This window comes from Oratosquilla oratoria, chromosome 17 (assembly GCF_046742065.1).
Source record: "Oratosquilla oratoria isolate Oo_2021 chromosome 17, ASM4674206v1, whole genome shotgun sequence".
Taxonomy (NCBI): domain Eukaryota; kingdom Metazoa; phylum Arthropoda; class Malacostraca; order Stomatopoda; family Squillidae; genus Oratosquilla; species Oratosquilla oratoria.
Genome location: NC_134793.1, coordinates 34,877,596 through 34,892,932, shown reverse-complemented (window position 1 = coordinate 34,892,932; position 15,337 = coordinate 34,877,596). Strand labels below are relative to the sequence as shown.

Sequence of the window (15,337 nt, the reverse complement as noted above, 5' to 3'; positions counted from 1 at the left end):
GGATTTCTCCCCATCTTTATTTTTCGCGTGAGGGGATGATAGAGGGTCGCCGTATAAACGAAGCTGCCCTGCCTTGGATGTGGTGTGTCTTGCTGCATTGTTTCTGATCCGGTCAGTGAGGAGATAGGGGTGCTCTTTCATCCACGAGGAGCCAAAATGAGAATGGAACGAATGGGTAATGAATGTGTGTGTGCGCGCCTTGGATGGCTACCTCTCTTATTAGGAGGAAAATGCGCTTGGTATATAGATAGATGTTAATTTTATTTCTCAATTTACTATTTCTTACTCTGTACAAGAAAATTATCTTGCCACTTCTATGCCCTTTTAAGTTCTTGTTACTGACATTTTATTACAACAGTTTTCTTAATAGTTATTATCCACAATTGTCCAGCAGTATCTTAAAGCTAATCATAGCCATTCAACTACACATTAATAAAATACTAAACAACAAAATAAGTCATAGCATACATAACGTTTCACACGGACGATTACTCATATATTTGGGTGCAACGTTAACAACTTAACACGATTGTTTCGAATGACTTCACGCCTTGCACGTCACATCTTTTCGTATAATTGTGGTTGACGGTCTGTAAACATTCTTCTTATATTTTTCATGTACTAGAATTCAATAGTATTGTTTCCATTTATTTACTAGAATGATTTTACCAAACATAGATTTGTTCATGAAACAATGTTTTATTTTCTTATACTAGATACTAATAAGGCGTTCCTGAGTCCTGATCTCACCTTGAATTGGAGTCGTAGTACGTAAAGTGATTATAATTCAATAAATACATTTGTAACGTCATTGTTCGTTAACTTTATCCAAATCGAAGTGTATATTTTGATTAGTTGTGATAATATATAAGTATTATGGCAAGGTATTTAAATATTAATTAGGAAACCCAGTCATGAAAATGTTTTTCTGTATCCCAATATAATTAGTTGAAAACATGTTGCTATTATTTATTCAGGATTTGAAGTGGATTATGAGTAAAAAGTAATGAATTACCCTATCCCAACCTAACCTCGTATCATCAACCTACTCGAAACAGGGGGCTTGTCCCTTTAAATGTTGTGAATGTATATTATTAATTTGATTTTTGTGTGTGTCAAATATATAAAGTTTCAATCACGCAATCTGTTGCATCAGATCCACAGCCCTCAGATAACTGGATAAGTTGTCTGGGTATGGCTTAGATGGTGGAATATAGGATTTGCTATTTTATGTCTTCTGAGTGATGGTTGACTCTGGAGCATTTTGTTTCTATGACCAGGCCTAGGTAAAATTCCAGAATCATATAAGCACAGATATTTAACATGAAACTTATGTTGTCCAATAGCTTGTAACCTATTCTAACCTCACCAAACCTAACATATCCTAACGGTAACCTAACCAAACCTAACGTAATCTAATATAACCATTCTATAGAGAAAATTAAAATTTTCAAATGAAAAAGAAAAGTGTTTTTGTACTGGATAGTGACCATATTTTAGTCACACTAGTGTGGTTCTTATTTATCTTGGGATGGATTTTTCTGTGAGGTTAATATCGAGTGGTTTGATGGCATAGGGAGTTTGGTGGTAGGTCTTGTATTGCTTGTTTTGTGATCAGAGTATGAATGTGTTTTTGTAAGGATGATTAGTGTGGTGCAGGCTGTAATTATTATCTTGAATATCATAACAGTGCCAACATTCTTAGTCATTAGCTTTACAATCTTCTCTCAGGCAGTATGCATTAATATAGTTTATAATAGTTAAAAGAAAATTATGTATTATTAATTCATGCATTATTTATATATACAGGTATTCATTTTTATAAAAGTATGAGGTAATGTAATAAATGTAGGTATTACTAACATTTTGTTGCTTCTCAGTGCAAACTGTGCTTTGAAAATCTAAATTAACTTTTCTAGGTTGAGCATCATGTTTTTTTCCAATAAGTAAAGGAGAAACTTTTGTCAAAATGTTGTCGAGAAGAGTTTGGCATCCTTGTTCATACTGGTGCACCACTCACCTTTTACCTTTTGAATTACACGGAAAAACTGTGGGCAAACATCAATATCATTCCGCTGCAACTATTCCCTCTCAAGCACAGGTAAACGAATATGATGTGGTATTCATTAATTACATGTTCTTGTAATAATATGATTAATATAGTTCATAGAAAAAAAATGTGATAAATAATTTTTCACTTTCCCAGTCACTAAGTCGAAGTAAACTAACATTTGATGTCTTTTTGTAAAGGTTGTTATATGCGGGGGTGGTGTAGTAGGGAACAGCATTGCCTACCATCTAACACTAGAAGGCTGGAAAGATGTTGTTGTCTTGGATCAGGCAACGTAAGTGTTACACTTGGCTATTGGTATATTTTAATACTGTTTTTTGCTAATTATCAGCACCAAACTATAACCTTCACATGAGCAAATTGTTCATTATAAGATCTTTAATTGACAATTTTATAACAAAATGATCGTTTACAGAATTGGATCAGGAACGTCTCATAATGGATCTGGTGTTTTGGGACTTTTCAAGCCAATATTAGAAAGACAAATTATAACTCACTCAGTGAACTTAATAAAAGGCTTAGAACAGAAAGGTCATCAATTGGGTATGTATTACCAATTACTAATGCTTTTTCTAATATAGTTTTGGGCCCAGTGACTAGTGGAATTTAACTTCAATGTCTTATCTGTTGTCATGAGAGTAAAACATCTCTTCATAGTTATCATCTTAAGAGGATTACATCATCATGGATGTAGGATAATTTAATTTTTATCAAGAAATTTTATAATGATGATAACTATGAAGAGGATGAGGAGGACTATACAGTACAGTGCTACAGGTGTAAATAAGATAAAGTCTTAAAACCTCAAGACCAGTCACTCTATGTGTAACATGGATATGGACAATCAATGTTCCACAGTACCCTATCTACACAGTAACATTATGATAACTAAAGGGGTATCATTTATGAAATGGAGAAAAGTACTTGCATCCAAGATTGTACATATAAATTATTTTGTTTCCTTGTTTTGTATGCATAGATTATTTTGTTTCCTTGTTTTGTACATACAAATTATTTTGTTTCCTTGTTTTGTACATATGAATTTTTTTGTTTCCTTGTTCCTCTGCAGGATTCAGGAGATGTGGCAGTTTAAATTTGGCTCGAACCAGAGAGAGAGCTGTCAGCCTTAAGAGAAGGATTGCATACACCAGAGCTGCTGGTCTTGACTGCGAGGTAGATGTATATTTGATGAGAATCAAAGATGATATGCTTTGCACATTCTTCTACTGCTAGTATCAGAACAGCTGTTGAAGCTCGTCCATTATTTCTCCTCATATACTTCCCTCTTCATGCCAACTTCTTCAGTATCAATTCTGTGCTTTACTTGTCCCCTTTTTAGTTTACATAATTTTTACATATGTTACCCTTTTCCTTCTCTTCCTGCAAAGTTTCTACTTTTGATTAGGTTTATTATATACATACATACATACATACATATACCAAAGGCTTTTTTCCCCTTTACACGAGAGGTAGCCAAAAGTCAAAGGCATAGAAAATACTCCCACCCATTCCATCCCCTACATACTCCACTCCCCTCTACCCTCTTCCCTCCCTCTTATCTTGGCACGTCATGGATGATAGGTCATCCCTACATCTTGTCCACTGCCCTTGGTCAAAAGCAGTGTTACAAAACACAGCACATCCACAGCAAGGTGGCTTCATTAATTCGGCGAAAACCCCCCCCCCCTCTCTGTCCCCTCATACAGAAAAGGCCGTCTTCCTTATAAAGGGGAAATAAACCTCTTAGTGTATCACTGTTGAGAAATATAATAACACATTTGTAAATCACAACTAACACCACAGTCGGACGGAAGAAAGATTTCAGTAAGTGAAACTATATATTTCGATTGCTAACTGCAATACCTCTTCACTACTGTAGAGGATTGCAGTTAGCAATTGAAATATATAGTTTCACTTACTCAACTCTTTCTTTTGTCTGACTGTGGTGTTAGTTGTGTTCTTGGTGTATGTATGTACTTAAGATTAAAAAACTATCTTCTACCTTGTGAGATTGGCTTTGGAACCTAGTCAGCACTCAGTCTCAGTCAAGTTGTAGTCACCATGATCCATTCAGGCAAGGGACCTGTAGTCCTAAGGTGGCCATGGGCACTGGGTTAGTTCCTAAATCACTGAGAAGAACTTCTGTATTGCGTGAGTGTTGGACAATACAAGATGACATCAAATAATTCCGACTGACGTTCCCGGATTTGAACCAAGGCTTGCGAGGTTATGAAGCCCATGCTTTTACCACTAGGCTATTGGTGGTAAAAGCGTTGGCTTCATAATCTCGCAAGCCTTGGTTCGAATCCGGGGACAACAGTCGGAATTATTTGATTGACTACACCGTCACTGGTGATTCTATTCAGATAAGATGACATGTTCTGTGTCTTCTGTGTGGTGCTGCATGTGGGACATGGTTATTTTTCTAGATCAGTTTTTTATTAGTATTGCTTTAATGCTGTTTGGTGACCTGGAAGTAAGTGAACTAGTGTGCTTCTTGTGTCTTGGGAGTACTGCATTTACCCATCCTACTGCTATTATTAACTGGTGGTAGAGCCTGAGGACTCAGTGGTTGAAGGTTTCTAGCCATTGAAACTAATCAGCAGTTGTTACTAAGCTCTGGAAGTACTTACCATAATTTTTTTTTATCATGGGGATATATATATACACACACACACACACACACACACACACACACACACACACACGCACGCACGCACGCACACACACACACACACACACACACACACACACACTTTCAACGAACGGACGGCTTGACGAACGCTCTGAAGAAAAGTGCAGATTGTGGATACCAACGCAAAGAGAAGTGCCTTTTTGTATTTGCAGGGGGGGGGGAATTGCTCGTGAGGTAGTGGGAAAGTAAGGAAAGAGGAGAGGGGGAGGGATTACTGGGGAAATGGAAGGTAATGAGGATGTGGAGGACTTGGCCCAGGCAGACGGGCGGAAGGTCAACATGAAACGACCACCGGATGACGAAATGGCAAATAAAAATGTAAAGATTAGAAGTATAGAGAGGAGAAATACAGTAGAAAGTGACGAGAATATGTTCCAGGGATTTAAAGAGGGTGGGGGGGACACAACCCCCCCCCCCCCCCGACTGATAAGACTAGAGGAGAGAGTTGATAAGGTGATCGAGGACTTGGAACGTAAGTTAGGTAATGTAGGCTCCATTCTCCAAAGAATTGAAAGATTGGAACAACTAGAGAAGGCTAACAGAAACTTAACTGAAGAAGTAGAGGACCTAAAAAGACAGTTAGGAAATGTAAAGGAGGAGAATGAGAAATTGAAGAAGAATAGTAATGAAAACAGTGAGAAAATAGCTACAGAAGCTAAAAATTGGAGAATAACTCAAGAAGGGAATAAGGTTTCATTCACTGACATAGTCAAACAGCAATTGAAAGAACATAATGAAGACTCAGTTATTAAAGTGATGAGACAGAAGGAGAATATAGTAAGAGAATTAGCTGACAAAAAGAAATGTATAATTATATTAGGAATGGAAGAGAAACATAACCCAGATAGAACCGCAAGAATCAAGGAGGAAAATGAAAGGGTAAGCAGTTTATTAAAATTAGTCCAGGAAGATGAACCAGAAATTATAAAGGAAATTGAGGAAAAATTCAGACTCGGAAAATATAGTACAGATAAGACCAGACCAATTAAGATTAAATTCAGGTCACAAACAACGGCAGAGAAAATTCTATCCAAGACAGGGAAACTAGAAACAAATGATCAATATAAAAAGGTATGGATAAAAAGAGAAATGAATAAGGAGGAAAGAGAGGCAGAAAAGCAGAAAAGAATTGAAGCTAAGGCAAAAAACGAGGAAAGAACGGAGTCAGAGAAAGAGAGATTCTATTGGAGAGTAGTGAACATGAAAATAAAGCAGTTCGACATACTAAAGAAAAACATAAGGGAAACAGAGAACACAATGGAAGTGGCAGAAAACTAAGAGTGTCTTACACAAATATAGATGGATTGATAACAGGATTGAATGAACTGAATGATTATTTGAAAGAAAAAGAACCGGACATAATGGGAATTGTAGAAACAAAATTAAAAGGCCCACTACCACCCAACAGTGTAGGACATGATACATACAATTATTGGATTAGAAACAGAGAGAAAAAACAAGGGGGTGGAGTTATGTTCCTGACAAAGAAGGATATAAACGTGAAAGGTGTCATATATGGAAAGAATACAGTAGAGATGATTATGATAGAAGTGGAAGACCGAGATAAGAAGAGCAGAAAATTTGTGATCAACTATGTGCCTCCGAAAACAGCCTCATGGGAGGAGAATGAACATAAAAGTATGTTAGAGGACACAAAGATAGCATTAACTAAAATAATGGAAGACGGAGGAAGAATAGTTATGATGGGCGACTTTAATTGCAAAGAAATCTGCTGGGAAGAAATGACAGTAAAGAGTGGTGATGACTCATGGGGAAATGCTCTACTTGAGATGATTACTGACCATTCAATGACACAATGGATACAAGAGAACACTAGGTATAGAAATGAAGAAGAACCATCGAGGCTAGACTTAATAATTACATCTGAACCTAGAATAGTGGACAAGATTGAATATAAAACACCAATAGGTAAAAGTGACCACATATTGATTGAACTGGAACTTAATGAAGAAAAATATATGAAAAGAAATGAACAATATAGAAAAGGAAGAATGATGTATGACAAAACAAACTTTGATAAAATAAGAGAATTCTTCCAACAAGAAAACTGGGAAGAAATATACAAAGAAGAAACATCAGTGGAAGAGAAATGGAATATTTTGACAAAAATTTACAAAAAAGGAGTGGAAAAGTATGTCCCAAGACAAAAACAAGAAAAAGAATATGTAAAATGCTGGTACAACAAAAGTTGTAGGGAGTTAAAAGACAAAAGAGACAAAGCCTGGACCAGATGGAAAAAAGACAGAAGACCTGAAAAATGGAAAATATATACTGGTTATAGAAATGAATATGTACAAAAGTGCAGAGAGAGAAAAAAGAAAATATGAAAAAGATGTTATAGAAAAGTGTAAAGATCAACCAAAACTATTCTACAGATTTGTAAACAATAAACTGAAAAACAAACAAGACTTGGAGAAATTGAGACAAGGAGGAGTTGAATACACTGAGGAAATGGAAATGGCAGAAATTATGAACAAACATTTTAAATCAGTGTTTACAAGGGAAAATATACAACCTGAAGAGATTGAGTGGAAAGAAAAAGTCCCCCCTATGGAAGAAATAGAAGTAACAAAGAATGAAATATTGACACACTTGGGTAATTTTGATGTCAGAAAATCGCATGGGCCAGATGAAATAGCAAACTGGATTCTGAAAGAATGCAGGAATGAACTGGCAGACAAAATACATAGCATAATAAGCAGTTCCTTAAAAGAAGGAAAAGTTCCAGAAGATTGGAAAAAAGCAAATATAGTACCTATATATAAAGGAGGAAATAAAGAAGAACCTACCAATTATAGACCAGTCTCTCTAACAAGTACAATAGCAAAAATTTGTGAAAGAATTATCAAAAGTAGATGGGTAAAATACTTGGAAAAAAACAACGTACTAAATCCAAGGCAATTTGGATTCAGACAAGGTCGGTCATGCGTCACCAATTTAATATGTTTCTATTCAAGGCTAATAGATATAATACAAGAAAGAGATGGATGGGCTGATTGTGCATTTCTAGACCTAAAAAAAGCTTTTGACAAAGTACCACATAAGAAGTTGCTTAAGAAATTAGAATATGAAGGAGGAATACAAGGTAAATTGCTAAATTGGATGGAAGACTTTTTGCAAGAAAGAAAAATGAGAGTAGTGATAAGAGATCAGCACTCAAAATGGAATGAAGTAATAAGCGGTGTCCCGCAGGGAACAGTTCTGGCCCCAATAATGTTTGCTATATATATTAATGATATGGATGAAGGAATTGAAAGCTATATGAGCTTCTTTGCAGATGATGCAAAACTACTGAAAAGAGTGAAAACTGAAGAAGATTGTGAATCACTACAGAGGGATCTAAATAAAGTACAAGAATGGAGTAGGAAGTGGGAGATGGAGTTCAATACAAAAAAGTGTAGTATAATGGAATTTGGAAAAAGCAAAAACAGAATAGCAGGATCATATAATTTGGGAGAAGAAGGAATAAAAAAAGTAGAAAATGAGAAGGACCTGGGAGTCATTGTTATGAATAATATGTCACCTGAGAAACATATAAATAAGATTTTTGGAGAAACTTATAATTTAATAAGAACAATCAAAGTGGCATTTACATACCTGGATGAAGAAATGGTGAGGAAAATCCTAATCACCCTGATAAGACCAAGATTGGAATATGCAGCAACGATATGGTCACCAAGTACAAAAAAATGTATAAAAAAACTTGAAAGGATACAAAGAGCAATTACAAAACTGGCACCAACACTCTCAAAACTATCATATGAAGAGAGACTACAAAAACTTAAACTACAGACACTAGAGCAAAGAAGAGAGAGAGGAGATTTGATAGCTATTTACAGAATCATGAAAGGCATAGAAATTACTGATAGAGAGAATCTGATAAAATGGGATGACAGAAATACAAGAGGACACGGAAAGAAAATAAAAAAAGACAGCTATAGAAGAGATTTTAAAAAGAACAGCTTTCCTCACAGAGCAATAGACAGTTGGAACAAGTTAGATGAGAAAGTGGTGTGTGCAAAAACAATACATGAATTTAAAAATAGTTTAGATAAAATGAGATATGAAGACGGGACCCCACGAGCATAGCTCCCCTTCCCGTAAAATACAACTAGGTAAATACAACTAGGTAAATACACACACACACACACACACACACACACACTTTCAACGAACGGACGGCTTGACGAACGCTCTGAAGAAAAGTGCAGATTGAGGATACCAACGCAAAGAGAAGTGCCTTTTTGTATTTGCAGGGGGGGGGAATTGCTCGTGAGGTAGTGGGAAAGTAAGGAAAGAGGAGAGGGGGAGGGATTACTGGGGAAATGGAAGGTAATGAGGATGTGGAGGACTTGGCCCAGGCAGACGGGCGGAAGGTCAACATGAAACGACCACCGGATGACGAAATGGCAAATAAAAATGTAAAGATTAGAAGTATAGAGAGGAGAAATACAGTAGAAAGTGACGAGAATATGTTCCAGGGATTTAAAGAGGGTGGGGGGGACACAACCCCCCCCAGACTGATAAGACTAGAGGAGAGAGTTGATAAGGTGATCGAGGACTTGGAACGTAAGTTAGGTAATGTAGGCTCCATTCTCCAAAGAATTGAAAGATTGGAACAACTAGAGAAGGCTAACAGAAACTTAACTGAAGAAGTAGAGGACCTAAAAAGACAGTTAGGAAATGTAAAGGAGGAGAATGAGAAATTGAAGAAGAATAGTAATGAAAACAGTGAGAAAATAGCTACAGAAGCTAAAAATTGGAGAATAACTCAAGAAGGGAATAAGGTTTCATTCACTGACATAGTCAAACAGCAATTGAAAGAACATAATGAAGACTCAGTTATTAAAGTGATGAGACAGAAGGAGAATATAGTAAGAGAATTAGCTGACAAAAAGAAATGTATAATTATATTAGGAATGGAAGAGAAACATAACCCAGATAGAACCGCAAGAATCAAGGAGGAAAATGAAAGGGTAAGCAGTTTATTAAAATTAGTCCAGGAAGATGAACCAGAAATTATAAAGGAAATTGAGGAAAAATTCAGACTCGGAAAATATAGTACAGAGAAGACCAGACCAATTAAGATTAAATTCAGGTCACAAACAACGGCAGAGAAAATTCTATCCAAGACAGGGAAACTAGCAACAAATGATCAATATAAAAAGGTATGGATAAAAAGAGAAATGAATAAGGAGGAAAGAGAGGCAGAAAAGCAGAAAAGAATTGAAGCTAAGGCAAAAAACGAGGAAAGAACGGAGTCAGAGAAAGAGAGATTCTATTGGAGAGTAGTGAACATGAAAATAAAGCAGTTCGACATACTAAAGAAAAACATAAGGGAAACAGAGAACACAATGGAAGTGGCAGAAAACTAAGAGTGTCTTACACAAATATAGATGGATTGATAACAGGATTGAATGAACTGAATGATTATTTGAAAGAAAAAGAACCGGACATAATGGGAATTGTAGAAACAAAATTAAAAGGCCCACTACCACCCAACAGTGTAGGACATGATACATACAATTATTGGATTAGAAACAGAGAGAAAAAACAAGGGGGTGGAGTTATGTTCCTGACAAAGAAGGATATAAACGTGAAAGGTGTCATATATGGAAAGAATACAGTAGAGATGATTATGATAGAAGTGGAAGACCGAGATAAGAAGAGCAGAAAATTTGTGATCAACTATGTGCCTCCGAAAACAGCCTCATGGGAGGAGAATGAATATAAAAGTATGTTAGAGGACACAAAGATAGCATTAACTAAAATAATGGAAGACGGAGGAAGAATAGTTATGATGGGCGACTTTAATTGCAAAGAAATCTGCTGGGAAGAAATGACAGTAAAGAGTGGTGATGACTCATGGGGAAATGCTCTACTTGAGATGATTACTGACCATTCAATGACACAATGGATACAAGAGAACACTAGGTATAGAAATGAAGAAGAACCATCGAGGCTAGACTTAATAATTACATCTGAACCTAGAATAGTGGACAAGATTGAATATAAAACACCAATAGGTAAAAGTGACCACATATTGATTGAACTGGAACTTAATGAAGAAAAATATATGAAAAGAAATGAACAATATAGAAAAGGAAGAATGATGTATGACAAAACAAACTTTGATAAAATAAGAGAATTCTTCCAACAAGAAAACTGGGAAGAAATATACAAAGAAGAAACATCAGTGGAAGAGAAATGGAATATTTTGACAAAAATTTACAAAGAAGGAGTGGAAAAGTATGTCCCAAGACAAAAACAAGAAAAAGAATATGTAAAATGCTGGTACAACAAAAGTTGTAGGGAGTTAAAAGACAAAAGAGACAAAGCCTGGACCGGATGGAAAAAAGACAGAAGACCTGAAAAATGGAAAATATATACTGGTTATAGAAATGAATATGTACAAAAGTGCAGAGAGGAAAAAAGAAAATATGAAAAAGATGTTATAGAAAAGTGTAAAGATCAACCAAAACTATTCTACAGATTTGTAAACAATAAACTGAAAAACAAACAAGACTTGGAGAAATTAAGACAAGGGGGAGTTGAATACACTGAGGAAATGGAAATGGCAGAAATTATGAACAAACATTTTAAATCAGTGTTTACAAGGGAAAATATACAACCTGAAGAGATTGAGTGGAAGGAAAAAGTCCCCCCTATGGAAGAAATAGAAGTAACGAAGAATGAAATATTGACACACTTGAGTAATCTTGATGTCAGAAAATCGCATGGGCCAGATGAAATAGCAAACTGGATTCTGAAAGAATGTAGGAATGAACTGGCAGACAAAATACATAGCATAATAAGCAGTTCCTTAAAAGAAGGAAAAGTTCCAGAAGATTGGAAAAAAGCAAATATAGTACCTATATATAAAGGAGGAAATAAAGAAGAACCTACCAACTATAGACCAGTCTCTCTAACAAGTACAATAGCAAAAATATGTGAAAGAATTATCAAAAGTAGATGGGTAAAATACTTGGAAAAAAACAACGTACTAAATCCAAGGCAATTTGGATTCAGACAAGGACGATCATGCGTCACCAATTTAATATGTTTCTATTCAAGGCTAATAGATATAATACAAGAAAGAGATGGATGGGCTGATTGTGCATTTCTAGACCTAAAAAAAGCTTTTGACAAAGTACCACATAAGAAGTTGCTTAAGAAATTAGAATATGAAGGAGGAATACAAGGTAAATTGCTAAATTGGATGGAAGACTTTTTGCAAGAAAGAAAAATGCGAGTAGTGATAAGAGATCAGCACTCAAAATGGAATGAAGTAATAAGCGGTGTCCCGCAGGGAACAGTTCTGGCCCCAATAATGTTTGCTATATATATTAATGATATGGATGAAGGAATTGAAAGCTATATGAGCTTCTTTGCAGATGATGCAAAATTACTGAAAAGAGTGAAAACTGAAGAAGATTGTGAATCACTACAGAGAGATCTAAATAAAGTACAAGAATGGAGTAGGAAGTGGGAGATGGAGTTCAATACAAAAAAGTGTAGTATAATGGAATTTGGAAAAAGCAAAAACAGAATAACAGGATCATATAATTTGGGAGAAGAAGGAATAAAAAGAGTAGAAAATGAGAGGGACCTGGGAGTCATTGTTATGAATAATATGTCACCTGAGAAACATATAAATAAGATTTTTGGAGAAACTTATAATTTAATAAGAACAATCAAAGTGGCATTTACATACCTGGATGAAGAAATGGTGAGGAAAATCCTAGTCACCCTGATAAGACCAAGATTGGAATATGCAGCAACGATATGGTCACCAAGTACAAAAAAATGTATAAAAAAACTTGAAAGAATACAAAGAGCAATTACTAAACTGGCACCAACACTCTCAAAACTATCATATGAAGAGAGACTACAAAAACTTAAACTACAGACACTAGAGCAAAGAAGAGAGAGAGGAGATTTGATAGCTATTTACAGAATCATGAAAGGCATAGAAATTACTGATAGAGAGAATCTGATAAAATGGGATGACAGAAATACAAGAGGACACGGAAAGAAAATAAAAAAAGACAACTATAGAAGAGATTTGAAAAAGAACAGCTTTCCTCACAGAGCAATAGACAGTTGGAACAAGTTAGATGAGAAAGTGGTGTGTGCAAAAACAATACATGAATTTAAAAATAGTTTAGATAAAATGACATATGAAGACGGGACATCGCGAGCATAGCTCCCCTTCCCGTAAAATACAACTAAGTACAACTAGGTAAATACACATATATGTATACATACATATATACATACATACACCAAAGGCTTTTTCCCCCTACATGGGGATTAGCCAAAAAGAAAAAGGCATAGAAACCACTCCCACCCATTCCATTTCCTATATATTCCACTCCCCTATATATACACACACACACACACACACACACAAATACACACATACATACCAAGGACTGTTTCCCCCTCCTTACAAGGGAGGTAGCCAAAGTCCAAAGGCATAATACCACCACCACCCTTTTCATCCCCACCCACTCTACTCCCATTCACCACCCCTCCCTTCCTCCCTCTATACTTGGCTTGTCCTGGATGACCGGTCATCCCTGCATCTCACAAAAGCAAAAGGGATATGGTACCACCTGCAAATGGTGTGCAAGTTCAAGTTTGTGTGTGGGTTGCATGCTCTATACTCATTTCTTCACAGAACTCAGGCAAATACTCATGCAGAACAAAAGATAATGAAAGTTTGAGTTTATCAGTTTTCAGTTAGTGCTGTTACCAAAGAATTAAATGGTTATTGAACTTGAATACTGTATCTTTGATGATTCAACTAGTATTTGAATTTACATGGAATAATGCTGACTGTTTTCTTTTCCGTTAGTGGTTGGATCGGCATGAAATATTGCGCATGCATCCTTACCTCTACTCGGGTGACTTAGAAGGTGGAGTCTGGGTTCCCGATGATGCTGTGGCAAATCCTGCAAGTGTCTGCCAAACATTAGCTCATCTTGCAGCTGCACAGGGTAGAGTATCGAAAATACATTGAGATGTTCAAATTATAAATATCCATATAGAATTCTGATAGCAATTTTACCTGTTAATATGCCCTTTAACATTCTCAGGTGCCACCTATGTAGAAAACTGTGCAGTACAACGGTTATTTACAAATGAAGTTCCTCATTCATTGGTAACGCCAAAAGTTACACATATAGAAACATCACAGGGCATAATCAACTGTGAATATTTTGTCAATGCTGCTGGAATGGTAAGTAAAATCGATGTTCTACAAGGTTCTGGTCCTTATACAATGTATTTCCACACAGAAACCTTTAAGGATATTTCTTACCATAGACAGTTCTCTAGAATGTTCAAGTGTCTCTCTGAATGGACAATTCCTAATGCAGAGAAAAGTTTCACCATATTGGGAGTTTTGTGACACACATGAAATTAACTTTAAACACAAAAAACATCACAACAAAGCAAACAAGAAACAGTCAATTCAGAACACTCACAAGCATGAATGTTTGATCAGTTGATCTGTTGCCCAGGTTCTTTCCGAAAGGAAGAGCCAGCTTGTCATAATCTACAAGAGGCACCTCTGCTGACTGGGAGAGGATAGAGAACTTATGCAGGGCCCCAGCGGCCCAAGTTCAATCTCAACACCACCCCGTTGCAAGGCCACACAATACCTCCACAAGGAGGTATGGCCTCGAGGGGCAGTTACCAGGTCTTCAGATCTGGTGGCTGTTGTCTGTTAGCCAGAAGCTGAGGGTCTCCCAAGAGACCAGGGGCAATGGATTGATTTACTAATTGTTTGCAGTTCTGGAGAATGATTTACTCTTAAACTGTGACATACATCATATGATGAACAGCGTGTAACTGTGGCATACATCATATGTGAAAGCTTTTATTAAACATTGTAGTCTGTGTTTCACTTTGTATGTCTTAAAATGAAGTTTGGCATCACAAGGTAAATGAGTCCATACACTAAACATACCCACTCACACATCCCTTAATTCTCCTATCAGACATTTAAGGAACAGGTCAGTCATTTCTGCGCAACCCACAACCCTGTACGTCTTGTCCCATGAAAAGAAATAAAAAAAAAGCAATGGTCAATTCAAACTGCAGTAGCGAGGAACAAAGTGAGAAAAAGTATAAAAATGAACATAGTAGAAAAGTTACCTGTAGCTCACCCATGCATGACAGAAAAGTTACCTGTAGCTCACCCATGCATGACCACCGTTCACTGCCCGCTACCTTCAAGTGACAAAATGCGCAACTTCACTACACAACCACACCAGAACTAAGGCAAATGATTAACTAATATTTGGTTTTCGTATACTTTTCCATGCAAACTTTAATTTTATAACAGTAGAACTTTCTTGTGAGAATTTTTTATCATGAAAAATTGTGCACCAAAGTAATGATTGACGAAACCATATTGAGCAGGTATCAGGTTAAACTATGTTTTGTCATATATGAAGGTATTATCTCTTAAGGGTATATGCACAACAGGTCCATTCTGCTGTGCATTGTTTTAGTGTTATTAAACAATAATTTTTGTTCAG

General features: G+C 36.2%; 1 protein-coding gene across 7 annotated transcripts in view; it reads left to right on the top strand.

The window, feature by feature from the left end:
- The first annotated feature begins 509 nt into the window (after window positions 1-509).
- The window catches only part of LOC143034605 (pyruvate dehydrogenase phosphatase regulatory subunit, mitochondrial-like), a 40,031-nt gene continuing 25,203 nt past the window's right edge, over window positions 510-15,337 (top strand). For 4 of the 7 annotated variants that reach the window (XM_076200916.1, XM_076200915.1, XM_076200914.1 and 1 more), the window contains exons 1-7: window positions 510-588; window positions 1,920-2,101; window positions 2,251-2,345; window positions 2,487-2,614; window positions 3,141-3,244; window positions 13,648-13,789; window positions 13,889-14,031. In XM_076200916.1, the coding sequence (XP_076057031.1) occupies window positions 1,970-2,101; window positions 2,251-2,345; window positions 2,487-2,614; window positions 3,141-3,244; window positions 13,648-13,789; window positions 13,889-14,031 (744 nt within the window). In that variant the 5' untranslated portion in view covers window positions 510-588; window positions 1,920-1,969. Of the gene's footprint in view, window positions 589-716; window positions 777-865; window positions 885-1,919; window positions 2,102-2,250; window positions 2,346-2,486; window positions 2,615-3,140; window positions 3,245-13,647; window positions 13,790-13,888; window positions 14,032-15,337 lie in introns of those variants that run through there. The other 3 variants (XM_076200911.1, XM_076200912.1, XM_076200913.1) reach the window with 3 other exon arrangements.